Raw genomic sequence first — 15,031 nt, forward strand, 5'->3', positions numbered from 1 at the left:
GGTGGGACAGGGCTGTGTGTAATGCTATTGAGACATCATCCTCTGTTGATCAGTTCTCTCTGTAGACGAACTGATGGCTGTCCAGACCAACAGGGATGACGTCCTACTCTTAGACCTCACCGCACCATTTGATACAGTGGACCACTGTTATCTCAGATTGCACAATATGTTGGGTCGTAAAGCACTGTTCTAAAATGGTTCCAGTCTTATTTGATGGATAGGCACTTTGAAGTTAATATTGGACGGTGCTCCTCCTCCCCTACTTCACTAACCTGTGGTGTTCCCCAGGGGTTTGTCCTTGGACCAGTTCTCTTTACCTTATACATGGTACCCCTGGGGTCCATACTGGAGAAATATGGGTTCTCATTTCATTTTTATGCCGATGCCTACAAATTTATTAACTACTGAAAGCAAAAAAAGGCACTCTCCCTCTTGTTATTTCACTGTCTGAATGACATTAAATCATGGCTAGCATGTAATTTCTTACATCTTAATCATAGTAAAATTGAGTTTGTTTTATTTGGCAATACTGATTCCGTTTGCTCGTGATCTTGGTCTTTTGCTGTCTTATTCCAAAACCACTCTAAAAGTCTTAGGTGTTTTATTTGATAGTGATATGAAATCTGACAAGCTAATCAGTGCTGCTGTAAAAACTAGTTTCTTGCAACTAAGATTGTTAAGTAAAGTTAAATCTTTCCTTTTAGTGATTTGGAGGTTGCCATCCATGCTTTTATTAGCTCCAGATTAGATTATTGTAATTATGTAATATTCTGGAGTAAGTAAATCTTCACTTACTAAGTTTCATATGGTACAAAATGCTGCTGCATTTTGACGGCTACTTGTAAGTTTGACTGCATTTCCCCTGTTCTCTCCTCTCCGAGCTCTTAGATCAGTGAAGTTTCCTGTTAGTTTCCTAGGGTCAAACGATGTTGTTGGGATGACTGCACTTTTTCTGTAGCAGCCCTGAGACTCTGGAACTCCCTACCTACAAATGTTAGATATGGGTCAGACCTGTCAAAACCTATTTGTTTGCCTTGGCCTATGGTTCTTAGAGGAGTTTGCCTATTCTGTTATTGTTTGTGATCATCTATCTTATTTTGTTTGTTCTTTTTTATTCTGTTCTTTTTTTGTGTTGCTTTTTTGTACATGTGCACTACTTTGGTCAACATGCTGTTGTTTTAAAGTGCTATATAAATACATTTTGATTTGATTTGATAACTTAACATTGCTGTTCTTTCTCTGCTCCTCAGTAATATAGAGTCCATGCGGGAGCAGCTGAACAACCTCGGTCTTTGCTTCAACTGGGAACGGGTCAGTAGAGATTTGGGCATCTTTTAAGACTCACTTGTGCACGACATAGTACACAACTGATCCAACTCTGGTTTTCCCTGATAGGAAGTGACCACCTGCCTTCCAGATTACTACAAGTGGACCCAGTATCTGTTCATCAAGCTCTTTGAAGCAGGGCTGGCTTATCAGAAAGAGGTAGGAACAGCCTTTGTACTGAAGACTTTATGCTGGTTTTCTTTTGGAAGAAATAATATGACAGTTACAAAAGTGACTGAGGCAGCTCATATATTATTGGAAGAAAAAGGATGAACTGCAGAGAAAAGAGCTTGGTAAAAGCCCTTTGATTATGTTTAATGGAATGGGATGGCCTTGAAATAAGCCTTTGGTCTGTCCGTTAAATCCAAGCTACTTGCTAAGCTCTGCACTTTCATTGTATCTGTATTTATGTGATCATTTGTGTGTCTTTGTGCGTGTTATCCAGGCTGTGGTGAACTGGGACCCTGTTGATCAGACAGTGCTGGCTGATGAGCAGGTGGATGAAAACGGTCGTTCCTGGAGGTCTGGTGCTCTGGTGGAGCAGAAGCTGCTCACACAGTGGTTCATCAAGACAACTAATTATGCCAAGGTACAGCTCTTCTGTGTGTGTGTGTGTGTGTGTGTGTGTGTGTGTGCAGTAAATGAGCCCTATATACAGTGACTTCAGAATGTTTTCTGATCCCTTCACTTTTTACACACTTTATTATGTTGTTGATTAAATTTTGAATTTAAGAAGAAGTTTGGAACCACCAGGACTCTTCCTAGAGCCGACTGTCCAGCCAAAGTGAGTAACTGGGCAAGAAGCCACTTTGAGTAAAAGGCCCACTTGGAGTTTGCCCAACAGTATTTAAAGGACTCTGTTAGCGTGAGGAAATAGATTAACCCGTTTAATGAGACAAATCAAACCCTTTGGGCTCAACTTCAAGAACTGCACTTGACAAACACCAGCCACTGCTTGTCACCTGCTATTACCATCCCTGGTTACAACTGAGGGACGGATGAATGTAGCCAAATATGAAAAGATCCTTGAAGAAAACCTGCTCCAGGGTTCACACCAACCGAGGCTGGGGCAACAGTTTACCTTTCAGCAAAACAATTACCTGAATCAAACAGCCAAGGCAACACTGGAGTGGCTTTGGGATTGTCCTCGTGGGACCCTGACAAAGCCTAGACCTAACCCCAGCATCTCTGGAGAGACCTGAAGATGACAGTTCACAGACCTTTCTCAAGAAGACTTGAAGCTGGAATTGCTGTGAAAGGAACACTTTTTTGCAAATGAGAGATGTAAGATTTTGGTTTTTAATGATTTTGCAAAAATATCTAGAAACATGTTCTCACTTTGTCATTATGGATTGTTTAGCGGAGATTAATGAGCAAGTACAGTTTTATCCACTGAAAATGAAATCTATGGCATGATAAAGTGTACAAAGAGTCTGATTACTTTCTGAAGCAACTGTATGTGTGTGTACGTGAGAAGTGGCGTTTGGAACAGCTGGCCAGCAGCTTCGTACGAGCCCAAATCAGCAGCAGAGCCCTCTGATAACAATCATGGCTGACACTTCAGTAGCAGCAGCTACATCACTGACACTCTGGTTCAGAAATCAGACCCCTGGAGACCATCATTTGTAGCCTGGCATTTCCCTACCGAGGCCAGTGGAGTCTGGGTAATAACGCCAGGCACCCTGGCTGACTGATGAGAAGTCTCCACCTTTTTAGCACAGGGGTGATCTGCTGCCCCTCCCGGGCCTATATGAATCGCCCACAGAAAAGAGGGGTTATGCTTTATACATGGCAGCATATGTGTGTACATGGTTTGCACACACACACACACACATATACTGCATAGTCATCCATCGAAAAGAAAAGTATTTGCTTTCATAACCTGCAGGCAGTGAACAGAAATCCATCATTTAAACTTTGAGAAAATCTGTGTCATATTTGGTTTTTAAACATGGTTTTAAACATGAATTAAACTATATATTAATCTGTTCATTATTGGTTTGGTCTGCAAGTTTAAAGAAAATATTTTAAAAAAATGCTCATCACAGTTTCCTAAAGCTCATAATGGAGTCTTCAATTGCCTTGTTTTGTCTGATCAACAGTCCAAAATCAACAAATATTCAGTTTACAATTATATAATACAGAGAAAAGTAGCCAGTCATCTCATGTAAGGAGCCAGAACCAGGGAAACATAGATACTCCTGGTTGAAAAATAACTTGAATTCAAAACAATCTCTTCAATCAGTTCATTAAATACACTTGTTTTATGCTTTCAAAAAGGGTTGGCAGTAAAAGAAGATGCATCTAATTTTTAGTAAGAACTAAATAAATTATGCAAAAACACCAATTTATCCTTTGAAAGTTTGTTAATTTTGTTAGTTTGATTAGAAAAATCACTTTGTCCACGGTCAGGTTTCAGCCGCAGTGCTGTGTCAGAGGTGTGAGTGGAGGTGGAAGCAGCCTACTGTGACAATGTGTTCCAGCATTTCTAATTTTCTCTTGATGAGCAGAGCAGTGAGAAGCAAGAAGGAGGGAGGTGTTAAGGAAAAGAAGTGAGAAAGACAAACGGAGGGAAAGGAGGACCGTGTCAAATCGGAGCATGTCACATTAAAAGCGCTGTGATTGAACAAGAGATTTCCTTCATATGTTGTTCTCTGCTCGCCTGTACATGTGCTCGACTCTGTTAGACAACATTAACTTCCGACAGTATTTATACGGAGAGCGTTTTCCTCATGAATCATTGTTCCTTCCAGGTCACAGCTGACTGCATCTTATTACTGAGATGGACTTCTTGATGTGGCACTTGCAGGATGCTAAATTATAAGACAACAGCGGAAGAGTTTTCAATTTCATGCATAATCACACTAGTTGCCACCTGCCTGTTACATCACGTAAACATCTAAGTGATTCCTAAACTCAGAGCTCTGTTATATTGTTCTACTCCCATGCTCAAATGTTTTGTGTTATTTAGGTGCATTAACCACAGATGACAGCTCAGAAAATTCCTCAGTGTGCATGACTCCATTGTGTAATTTTTTTTTTATCAGAGGTGTACTTGATGTCTCTTTCTCTCACACACAGGCATAATCCTTGGTTATTGCCATACCATGCTTTTTCTCTCAAGTTGCCATGGAGACACATTTCTTTGCTGTACATCTTTTCAGTTCTTCTGTGCCAAGCTATATCTTATAGTCCATGAAAGTAAAAGCATTCACTGTCTGCTTCTTTAAAGTAGGTTCAGTAGTTAACTGTAATTGCTTTTTCTGTTTCTTCTTCGCTGCTGGTAACGTCTTTGATTTGCTGTGTCTTCTCCAAGAGTCGCTCAGTCATGCTGACACACATTATGTCTCTTTTCTCTCACTCTGGAGCAAATCCATAGCTCACACACTCTGCAGTCATGCTAGTGATGACTATAGCTGGTGTTTACATTTGTATTGGTATCGCTGTGATGAGGTGCTGCATGCTGAGCGGCACTGTGAGGGGGATTGTGGGTAGTAGATTGTGACAGACTGAAAAGGAAATGGAGAGTTTTAACGTTTCTGGCCTCGTCCCAGCTGTGGCTTTTTTGGCTTTAGCCTCATTGGTATGCATAGCGTCCTTTAATCACACACAATAGCTGTTGTGTGTGCAACTGCACATGTGCATGTGAGAAAGAGCGTGTGTGCACGCACTATATAGTCGATAAAAAAAATTGTGATATCAAGGAAGGTGGGGTGAGTGGAGTATTTTTAAAAATCCCCTCCTGTCTGCATAATGTGACCTGCTTGGCTCTGCTGCTTTGTCAAAATAAATAGGCTGGACTTTGAAAGAGCTGGAGTCAGTTTTATTATCCCAGACAGTCACATACTGATGAGGAGCTGGTTGCCTCTTACAAAAAATATCTCTCTTCAACAGCGAAGTGGGAAATTAGCTCTTTCCAAATTTGTACAAAGTAGAAAACTTCTCTTTGTTTCCACATCCTTCCTTCAGCCTCTCCTGGATTCCCTAGCAGACCTTCCAGAGTGGTATGGGGTGGAAGCCATGCAGGCGAACTGGATTGGCGAGTGCACCGGCTGCTACTTTGACTTCAAACTCAAGGTGAATCTCAGCTCCCCCCCTCCCCTGCTAACTTTTTATTCATTTTTCATTCTTGCTTTCTTTCAATTGCTGTTTCCACCAACAGTTTCCCAGTTGTTCCCCCTCCCATCTTCAGTTTTTCATCGCCTTCTCCCCAAGGACTGATTGCTTGCTTCAGTTTAGTTTCTTTTATGTCTCTGTTCATTTATGCATTTCTTTTGAACATCAGGTACCAAAACATAAAAATCTTCCCTTCATTGTTCTCAAACAGATGTCACAGATTAGTTTCTGTCGAGTTTCCAGAGAGCCATATTCATGTCTGTTGTGTCAAACTGAGTAGTTGCAAAAAGCCCGCTGAGAACCCTGCAGGCACCCTTATTAATCCACTCTCCTTGGGAAAAAAAAAATCAGAAAAACTGTTACTCAAGTCAGTTCCTTAATTTAAAAAATCTTATCTTATAGAGAAAAGAGAGTTGGAATATGTGGGAGTGCATTTGTGTTTTTGTGTCTTGTTCTTTAAATGGGAGAGCTTTTCTCTGACAGAATGCGTAATTAAAGATAAAACAGGCGGTTTCTTTGGTTGATTGGAGAGCTGCTTGACTTATACTGCAGCATCACACATTGTTACAGCCGCATTTCACTGAATTATACCCCTAAGGGCCTGAAAATAGAACACCAACACAGGAGCCATTAAAGAGCTACCTACGGCACATGCATATATCTCAGTTTTTCATTTATGCTATAAAAATGTAAAACTATAGACAGAGCACTGCTTTGAGCTAAATGCTAATGGCAGCATGCTAACTTGCTCATAGTGACAATGTTAACATGCTGATGTCTAGCAAGTATAATGATTACCATGCCCACGGCCCTTAGTTTTATATATGTATATTTGCTTATTAGCACTAAACACAAAGTGCAGCTGAAGCTGATGCGAATACTTGATTTAATTTAATTAAGTTTCTTTAAATAGCAACATAAAATAATGTACATACATAGTAAGACAGCTGGACAGGATGTGGAAGTCGAAACAAGAGGTACTGGGCATTAGTCATAAACCCAAATATTTTTGGCTAATTTTGACCTGTTGCTGGTGACAGAGGAAACGTTAAGGCATCACCAAAGCTACCTCTCAAGTTTTTTTCATGGCATTCGCCAAATTTTATTTCAGTTCAGTTCAATACAAAATTCCCTCATAACCACAGAATGTCAGCCTAATGACGGTGCTGTGAGAAGATTCAGAGGCTCAGCAAGATAATTAGGACATTAACACAATTAAAGGGAAGTACTCAGTAGCAAAAAGCAAGCTACCCTTTGAATTCATCAGCTTCAGGAATTTTGCAAATATTTAAGTGGAAATATAGATAAAACTATTAATCAGCTTCTTTTACTTTTTGTCCACCAGCTAATGGATGACACAGTTGTTTCAGCACATGCTTTAAATGCTGTGGTGCATAGCTTAACCTGACTGATGACTGATGACCTTGTAACCCGTTTCACATACATGCTGGACATGATATTTTAAAACAAATACATTTGTGTGACTGGGAGAGGAGACAGGCGGCCGACCTCATTATCTGACTTCCACTGACACATGAACACTAGGAGATTCTTATGCTTCTTTCATTATCTGAAAGATGAACGGGGAGGAGACAGGGGAGACTCTGTCAGCCTACAGCTGCCACCCAGAGACGGTGTTTGGGGCAGCTTTCCTGGCCATCCTGCCCTCTCACAGACTGCTACACGGTAGCAGCTGTGTCCGCTCTGCCCTGGAGAAAGCCTTTCAGCCAGGCACAGGTGAGTGTCTCCCCAGACTGACCTTTGTGTTGGGGTCATCTATCATGGTGTATGATTTTGTGAGGAGCAACACACATTTAGACTTTTCCTCATCAGCAACGTGAATAATGATTAATTAGTCTTTTAGGGGTCGAGGTTGCTCACCCCTCTGCACACTGTCAGAACTTGAAAAGGTTCCTCACAAAGGTTGCAATCCTTTGCATATTCTGCATGTTCTTTATTGAAAAGTACCTAATTAACAAAAGTGGTGCCACAGTAAAAAACCAAACCTCAAAAGAAGGAGAAGGGAACTATATGTTTGCCATCTCATTAAAGAGTTGTACTGTATCACCGTTATGGATGTATTCTGGGGACTCTGTGCTCATGTAGATGTGTTTATTTTTATTCATGATATAGTTGTAGTAGCTGTATTTCACCAAGTGCATGTTAATTGGGGTTCCCTTGAAGGTTTTTCTCTCTCAGTGGTGAGTGATTGTTGATAATAAGCTACCAGGGGAAGCAACCCTCCTGCTTATACCTCCTGCCATCTGCTCTCCAGACTCCCTGACAGGGGTTCGTGCTTGCAACCTGTTCACTGGCCACGAGGTTCCCCTGGTCATCTCACGCAAAGCAGCTTTTGATGGTTATCTGGACACTGTAATTGGTGAGTTACTGATGTCTGTGTGTGGAGCTTTCCGAATTGCTTATTAACTGTAATTTGTAAGTATTCATTTATATGTGTTTTCAAGCTACTGTACATAGACGATATAAAAACTAATAAAAATACTTGACCTTTCAATGCAGTCAGCCTATTATCCCAGGGAGGAAGAGATGAAATAAAGATGAGAGATGGAGGAATGTTATAAGAAACATGCAGCATTTTAAAATTCACCATTGTGAAATGTATGGTTGTTGCAGCAATGCTGTTAAACCAGTGGGTGTTATAGTGTGGAGGTGGAACCTGAGGGACTGTTAACCATTAGTCACATGACAACAGGGAGTGTTTTAATAACAGGAGATCTGAAGAGATCAGTTACGTGTATGTGGCTTTGTATGTCTATAATTTTCTTTTTAACTGGGTCACATGTTCATGCTTCATATGTATCTTTCAGGTATCCCAGACTCTAGTGAGGAGGACCTGTCTGTGGCCAGAGCTCTAAATCTGAGTTGGACCATGGTGCTACACACCCATGAAGATGGCACACAAACTCTGATCAACTCTGAGGGGGTGTGTACTGTTGATCATCAGCACACTTTTGATAATGTGGAAACAACTACATTTTGCACGTTTCTCTTATCAGTTTCTGTAGAAAATGAAAAAAGTCATGCTTTCCTATTTTTCATGCTCTTCTTTTTATAGTTCTCAGGCCTCACCAGAGAGCTGGCATTTGACTCCATTACCCAGAAGGCCAGAGAGAAGAGGGTCGGTGGCCACCTTACCAGCTCCAGACTCAGGGACTGGTTAATATCGAGACAGCGTTACTGGGGCACACCCATCCCTGTGGTGCACTGTGGGTCTTGTGGTCCAGTTGCAGTTCCTGAGGAAGAGTTGCCAGTTACTCTGCCAAAGCTGCCATCTCTCACAGGAAAGGGGGCGTCGCCTCTGGAGGCTGCTCAGGACTGGGTGAACTGCAGATGTCCCAGGTGAGAATGTGGCAATGCATTGTTTTTCTTTTTTGTTTTATTGAGATGCCACATCCAGATATAATCCACATATCAGTCCTAAAGATTAAAATATAAAAACAGCATATTTGAAGCCATTGGAATTTTTATAATAGCTAATAGTGATGATAAATTTTCTTTGAAAGGACTGCTAGCACAGTCACCTGCTCCTGTTACAATTTCTTCATGAAGACATGAAGATCAACTTAAATTGGCCCTTCACCAGAGGAGTCAAACAAGTAGCTGCTAATAGTTAGTGTAGATGTACAGTACTCTACAAACAGACCTCTATACTGTATAGTACACTGTTTTCTATCACTGTTGACTGGGTGATTTATTCCTTCCTGACATTAAAATGAATACACAAAAACACAGGAAATGATGCACATCACACACGTGAAAAACCTTCAGCCAGAAACTACTTAACATGGGATCAGAGGCTCACAGACTCAATGTGTTAAGATTTCAGACTTGTGAATTGATTTTGTGTATATATAATTAATGTAAGTATGTACTGTAGCAGCTACTTCTGCTTGTCAGCTGCAGTTCACTGGCTGAGGGCATAAATAATGTATATTAGTTCCAGTTAGAGGTCACCTTGGCTCATAGTCATTGTTAAACTACGAGGTATAGACTTCGCCCAGAAGAGCTAGCTGGTGAAGCTGTATGCAGCCGCAGGCTCATAACTAATAGTAACAGTAACCAGTATGTCAGCTGCAGCTAGAGATTTTCATCTGTAGTGTATTTCTTTTTGAAAAGACTGTCATCAGCATGTCAGTGAATACTCTTCAAAAAAAAAACAAAAAAAAAACACACTGTTCATAATGTTAAATCAAAATCCACCACACAGACAACCTTGAAGAATACCACTCCATGGAAGAGTTTGACATTTTGGGAAATGTGATTTATTTGTTTTCTTACTGAGACACAAAATAAATTTGAAGGGCTGTGAGTTGACTAATAGGACAGGAAAGACAAAATAATTACACAAAAATGCAAATTAGTTTTTTATATTGTTGTTTTCATGGTTTAGCCTTTTCATGCCACTTAATAATTTAAATTAAACTATCTTAAAGCTTTAATATGAAACATTTTCAAAATGATTTTGTATTAGAAACCTGTTTCAAAACCTGTCTTGATGTGGAGATGTGCTGTTGAAGCCCCCAGTGACCCACACTCATTGAACAGCACTGGCAGCAGTGCAGGGATATCTGCTTCTAAAAGGTTTTGAGAAGGAGTGATCTCTCTAACAAATCAGAGAGTTTCAGTTATTTCTGCTCGATCGGTACATTTTGGTGCATTCTCACTTCTTGTAATTTCATAATGATAAATATCTGAAGATCTGGGTAGAGCGTGGTGGAGTGCAGCAGGTTGTAGTGGAGCAGGGAGAGGGAGCGCTGGGCAGAGCGCATATTGGATTGATTTAGAGCTTCATGCTAGTGCTACATAGTGGAACTTTGAGTTAGACGGTAAAATTACTCGTTGATGGATGTGGTCACAACTCATAAGCATATGCAAGATGACATTCCTTAATTTCAAGGGGTCACAAGCCTAAAAGTTTGGAAACTACTAATTTAATCTTGATGTGAAGTAAAATGAAGATGAACATGGAAGGTTCAGGAGCAGGACGATGTCCTTATTACACACCTTTTCCTGCTACCTGCCTATAAATAGTTGCACAATCCCTCTGCAGAGTGCTTTTGTTTCTCATAAACCCTCGCACCCTTCCTATCTATCTTGTCTTTCTCTGTCATCTTTTCTTCCTTTCTGCCCTCCACTTCTTCCCATTATTTTCCCTGCCTCCCATGGGCGCTCCACCACGCCCAAGCATTGCACGGATTCTCCGGAAGCCTTCCCCAAAGTACTCTAACAGTCTCCAAGCAGCATCAGCACACAGCTCCATACACAAGCTCACCCCCTTTATCAGCACCATTCATTGGTGTGGTCCTGACTAGTGAAAACAGTGATTAAAAACAGTGTTGTCTACTTTTGAATATTTACATTTCATCAATAGGTTCCAACAGTATTTGAAAAGTCTTGTCCAAGTAAGAGAATAAATCCCTTAATAATTTCACTTACACATGAAGTGCTTGTTCAGTTGCAGAGCTTGGCGTCCGTTTGCGCAGTGAGCAAACCGCCCCTCTAAAGTGCCCTTCAGCAAGTCACTGAGTCACCACCATCTCCTGAAGCACAGCAACATTAGTGGTGTCCTCTCTCAGCTGTGTGATTCTGCAAGAAGGATGCCAAAAAAGGGTGTTGTTAGAAGTGTTGTTTCTTTTTGTCACAACAAAACGATCTTGTCCATCATAGTGTTTGTGGAGTGGGCACTGAACTAAGTGTAATCCCTCTCTGGTGACTGCCTCTCCTCCATACTTCCTGTATTTCCTCAGGAGACCAGTACCGACACAAATGACTGGTTGTCAGGCGGCTGATAGGACCGACAACTTTACAAGAACACAGAGCACTGAGAGCAGGCCTGCAAATTGTGTGATTAATGCTTCTGTTCTGATGTGGTTATGTAATGAGTGGCATCTGTCATAGGAGCAGCATGAGATGATGAAGGTTACATAAGCCAGCTGTGTCTCAGGGGGAGCACACACCTACTATACATGCGCACACATATTTACCTTTTGTGCACAGACATAATCACACACATAGCTACTGTACCAGCCTGTCATCTCAGTGAATGTGTTTGAAAATGTTTTCAAATGCAGAATGCGTCTCCAGAGTCGGCCAGGGAATTCCTCTCTGAATAAAACTAATCACCGTCATGGCACCATGTTGATTAAAACAGTGGTCTGCTCAGTTGCAGATGGCACAAGCCATCAGATTGTGTTCACTCACTTCCACAGAGCTACTATAATTCCTCCCATCAGCGGTGATTGATGGCTATAATCACAAAGATGTCGTTATCTCCCCCTGCGTTGTTAAGTGTCTCTGGAAATTTTGTTCTCTTCACTCGCCGACTATATCCAATTAAAGTTTGAGTGGAACACAGACGAGCTGGATGATGAGAGATGGGCGGAAGAAATGGGGTTTTATCTGTCCTTGAGGAAGTCATTTCCTGTATGCTCATCTCATCTCCGACCCTTGCAGCACTGAAAATTGGCCTACCAACCGAACCCTGCCCGGCAAGGAGGGTGTGCAGTCATGCAGTGGTGGAAAGTAACTAAGTACATTTGCTCAAGTACTGTACTACTGTTGTATGAATTAAATCAAAATCCACCACACAGACAACCTTGAAGAATACCACTCCATGGAAGAGTTTGACATTTTGGGAAATGTGATTTATTTGTTTTCTTACTGAGACACAAAATAAATTTGAAGGGCTGTGAGTTGACTAATAGGACAGGAAAGACAAAATAATTACACAAAAATGCAAATTAGTTTTTTATATTGTTGTTTTCATGGTTTAGCCTTTTCATGCCACTTAATAATTTAAATTAAACTATCTTAAAGCTTTAATATGAAACGTTTTCAAAATGATTTTGTTTTAGAAACCTGTTTCAAAACCTGTCTTGATGTGGAGATGTGCTGTTGAAGCCCCCAGTGACCCACACTCATTGAACAGCACTGGCAGCAGTGCAGGGATATCTGCTTCTAAAAGGTTTTGAGAAGGAGTGATCTCTCTAACAAATCAGAGAGTTTCAGTTATTTCTGCTCGATCGGTACATTTTGGTGCATTCTCACTTCTTGTAATTTCATAATGATAAATATCTGAAGAGCTGGGTAGAGCGTGGTGGAGTGCAGCAGGTTGTAGTGGAGCAGGGAGAGGGAGCGCTGGGCAGAGAGCATATTGGATTGATTTAGAGCTTCATGCTAGTGCTACATAGTGGAACTTTGAGTTAGACGGTAAAATTACTCGTTGATGGATGTGGTCACAACTCATAAGCATATGCAAGATGACATTCCTTAATTTCAAGGGGTCACAAGCCTAAAAGTTTGGAAACTACTAATTTAATCTTGATGTGAAGTAAAATGAAGATGAACATGGAAGGTTCAGGAGCAGGACGATGTCCTTATTACACACCTTTTCCTGCTACCTGCCTATAAATAGTTGCACAATCCCTCTGCAGAGTGCTTTTGTTTCTCATAAACCCTCTCACCCTTCCTATCTATCTTGTCTTTCTCTGTCATCTTTTCTTCCTTTCTGCCCTCCACTTCTTCCCATTATTTTCCCTGCCTCCCATGGGCGCTCCACCACGCCCAAGCATTGCACGGATTCTCCGGAAGCCTTCCCCAAAGTACTCTAACAGTCTCCAAGCAGCATCAGCACACAGCTCCATACACAAGCTCACCCCCTTTATCAGCACCATTCATTGGTGTGGTCCTGACTAGTGAAAACAGTGATTAAAAACAGTGTTGTCTACTTTTGAATATTTACATTTCATTTCAATAGGTTCCAACAGTATTTGAAAAGTCTTGTCCAAGTAAGAGAATAAATCCCTTAATAATTTCACTTACACATGAAGTGCTTGTTCAGTTGCAGAGCTTGGCGTCCGTTTGCGCAGTGAACAAACCGCCCCTCTAAAGTGCCCTTCAGCAAGTCACTGAGTCACCACCATCTCCTGAAGCACAGCAACATTAGTGGTGTCCTCTCTCAGCTGTGTGATTCTGCAAGAAGGATGCCAAAAAAGGGTGTTGTTAGAAGTGTTGTTTCTTTTTGTCACAACAAAACGATCTTGTCCATCATAGTGTTTGTGGAGTGGGCACTGAACTAAGTGTAATCCCTCTCTGGTGACTGCCTCTCCTCCATACTTCCTGTATTTCCTCAGGAGACCAGTACCGACACAAATGACTGGTTGTCAGGCGGCTGATAGGACCGACAACTTTACAAGAACACAGAGCACTGAGAGCAGGCCTGCAAATTGTGTGATTAATGCTTCTGTTCTGATGTGGTTATGTAATGAGTGGCATCTGTCATAGGAGCAGCATGAGATGATGAAGGTTACATAAGCCAGCTGTGTCTCAGGGGGAGCACACACCTACTATACATGCGCACACATATTTACCTTTTGTGCACAGACATAATCACACACATAGCTACGGTACCAGCCTGTCATCTCAGTGAATGTGTTTGAAAATGTTTTCAAATGCAGAATGCGTCTCCAGAGTCGGCCAGGGAATTCCTCTCTGAATAAAACTAATCACCGTCATGGCACCATGTTGATTAAAACAGTGGTCTGCTCAGTTGCAGATGGCACAAGCCATCAGATTGTGTTCACTCACTTCCACAGAGCTACTATAATTCCTCCCATCAGCGGTGATTGATGGCTATAATCACAAAGATGTCGTTATCTCCCCCTGCGTTGTTAAGTGTCTCTGGAAATTTTGTTCTCTTCACTCGCCGACTATATCCAATTAAAGTTTGAGTGGAACACAGACGAGCTGGATGATGAGAGATGGGCGGAAGAAATGGGGTTTTATCTGTCCTTGAGGAAGTCATTTCCTGTATGCTCATCTCATCTCCGACCCTTGCAGCACTGAAAATTGGCCTACCAACCGAACCCTGCCCGGCAAGGAGGGTGTGCAGTCATGCAGTGGTGGAAAGTAACTAAGTACATTTGCTCAAGTACTGTACTTAAGTACAACTTTAAGGTATTTGTACTTTGCTTGAGAGTTCCCATTTTCTGATACTTTATATTCTGAATTTACTACAGTTTAGAGGCAAATATTGTACTTTTACTGCACTACATGTATTTGAAAATTTTAGTTACTTTTCAGAATCAGATGAATAAAGCAAAATACAGTATGATCCTAAGAACTTATTGGGGGAAATTCACAACCTACCCATCAGTAAATCAAATAACAAGCATACAAGGTAATTATAATTAGCTCCACCTTTACCAGTGGCAACATTAAATGTGATGTATACATTAACGCAGCAGTAATTATAATGCAATATATGATATACAATAATGTGTAATGTGCCGTTCTTCATAATGAGTACTTTTGGTTCTTTAAGTATATTTTGATGGTAATAATACTGCATTTTTACAGTCGTACTGCTGCTTTTACTTAAGTAAAGAACCCAAATACTGCACACGTGTTTGTGAATTTCCAGGTGCTAACACCCAGTTAGCACCTCACTCGCAGTCAGGCAGACACACAGCAGATGGAGGGCTATTTTTCCATGAGGAGATAGCCTCTGTGAAGAGGGCAGCTGCCTCTCTTGCCTCATCTGTTTGAGAGCCTTCTGCCTCACTCTGGT

General features: G+C 41.2%; 1 protein-coding gene across 2 annotated transcripts in view; it reads left to right on the plus strand.

The window, feature by feature from the left end:
* The window catches only part of lars2 (leucyl-tRNA synthetase 2, mitochondrial), a 37,944-nt gene that overhangs the window by 14,069 nt on the left and 8,844 nt on the right, over positions 1 to 15,031 (plus strand). For both annotated transcript variants that reach the window (XM_020608529.1, XM_020608528.1), the window contains 8 exons: positions 1,251 to 1,311; positions 1,396 to 1,485; positions 1,772 to 1,915; positions 5,296 to 5,403; positions 7,020 to 7,179; positions 7,718 to 7,822; positions 8,271 to 8,386; positions 8,519 to 8,802. In XM_020608529.1, the coding sequence (XP_020464185.1) occupies positions 1,251 to 1,311; positions 1,396 to 1,485; positions 1,772 to 1,915; positions 5,296 to 5,403; positions 7,020 to 7,179; positions 7,718 to 7,822; positions 8,271 to 8,386; positions 8,519 to 8,802 (1,068 nt within the window). The remainder of the gene's footprint in view (positions 1 to 1,250; positions 1,312 to 1,395; positions 1,486 to 1,771; positions 1,916 to 5,295; positions 5,404 to 7,019; positions 7,180 to 7,717; positions 7,823 to 8,270; positions 8,387 to 8,518; positions 8,803 to 15,031) is intronic.

This window comes from Monopterus albus, unplaced genomic scaffold, assembly GCF_001952655.1.
Source record: "Monopterus albus unplaced genomic scaffold, M_albus_1.0 scaffold93.1, whole genome shotgun sequence".
Classification (NCBI taxonomy): Eukaryota; Metazoa; Chordata; class Actinopteri; order Synbranchiformes; family Synbranchidae; genus Monopterus; species Monopterus albus.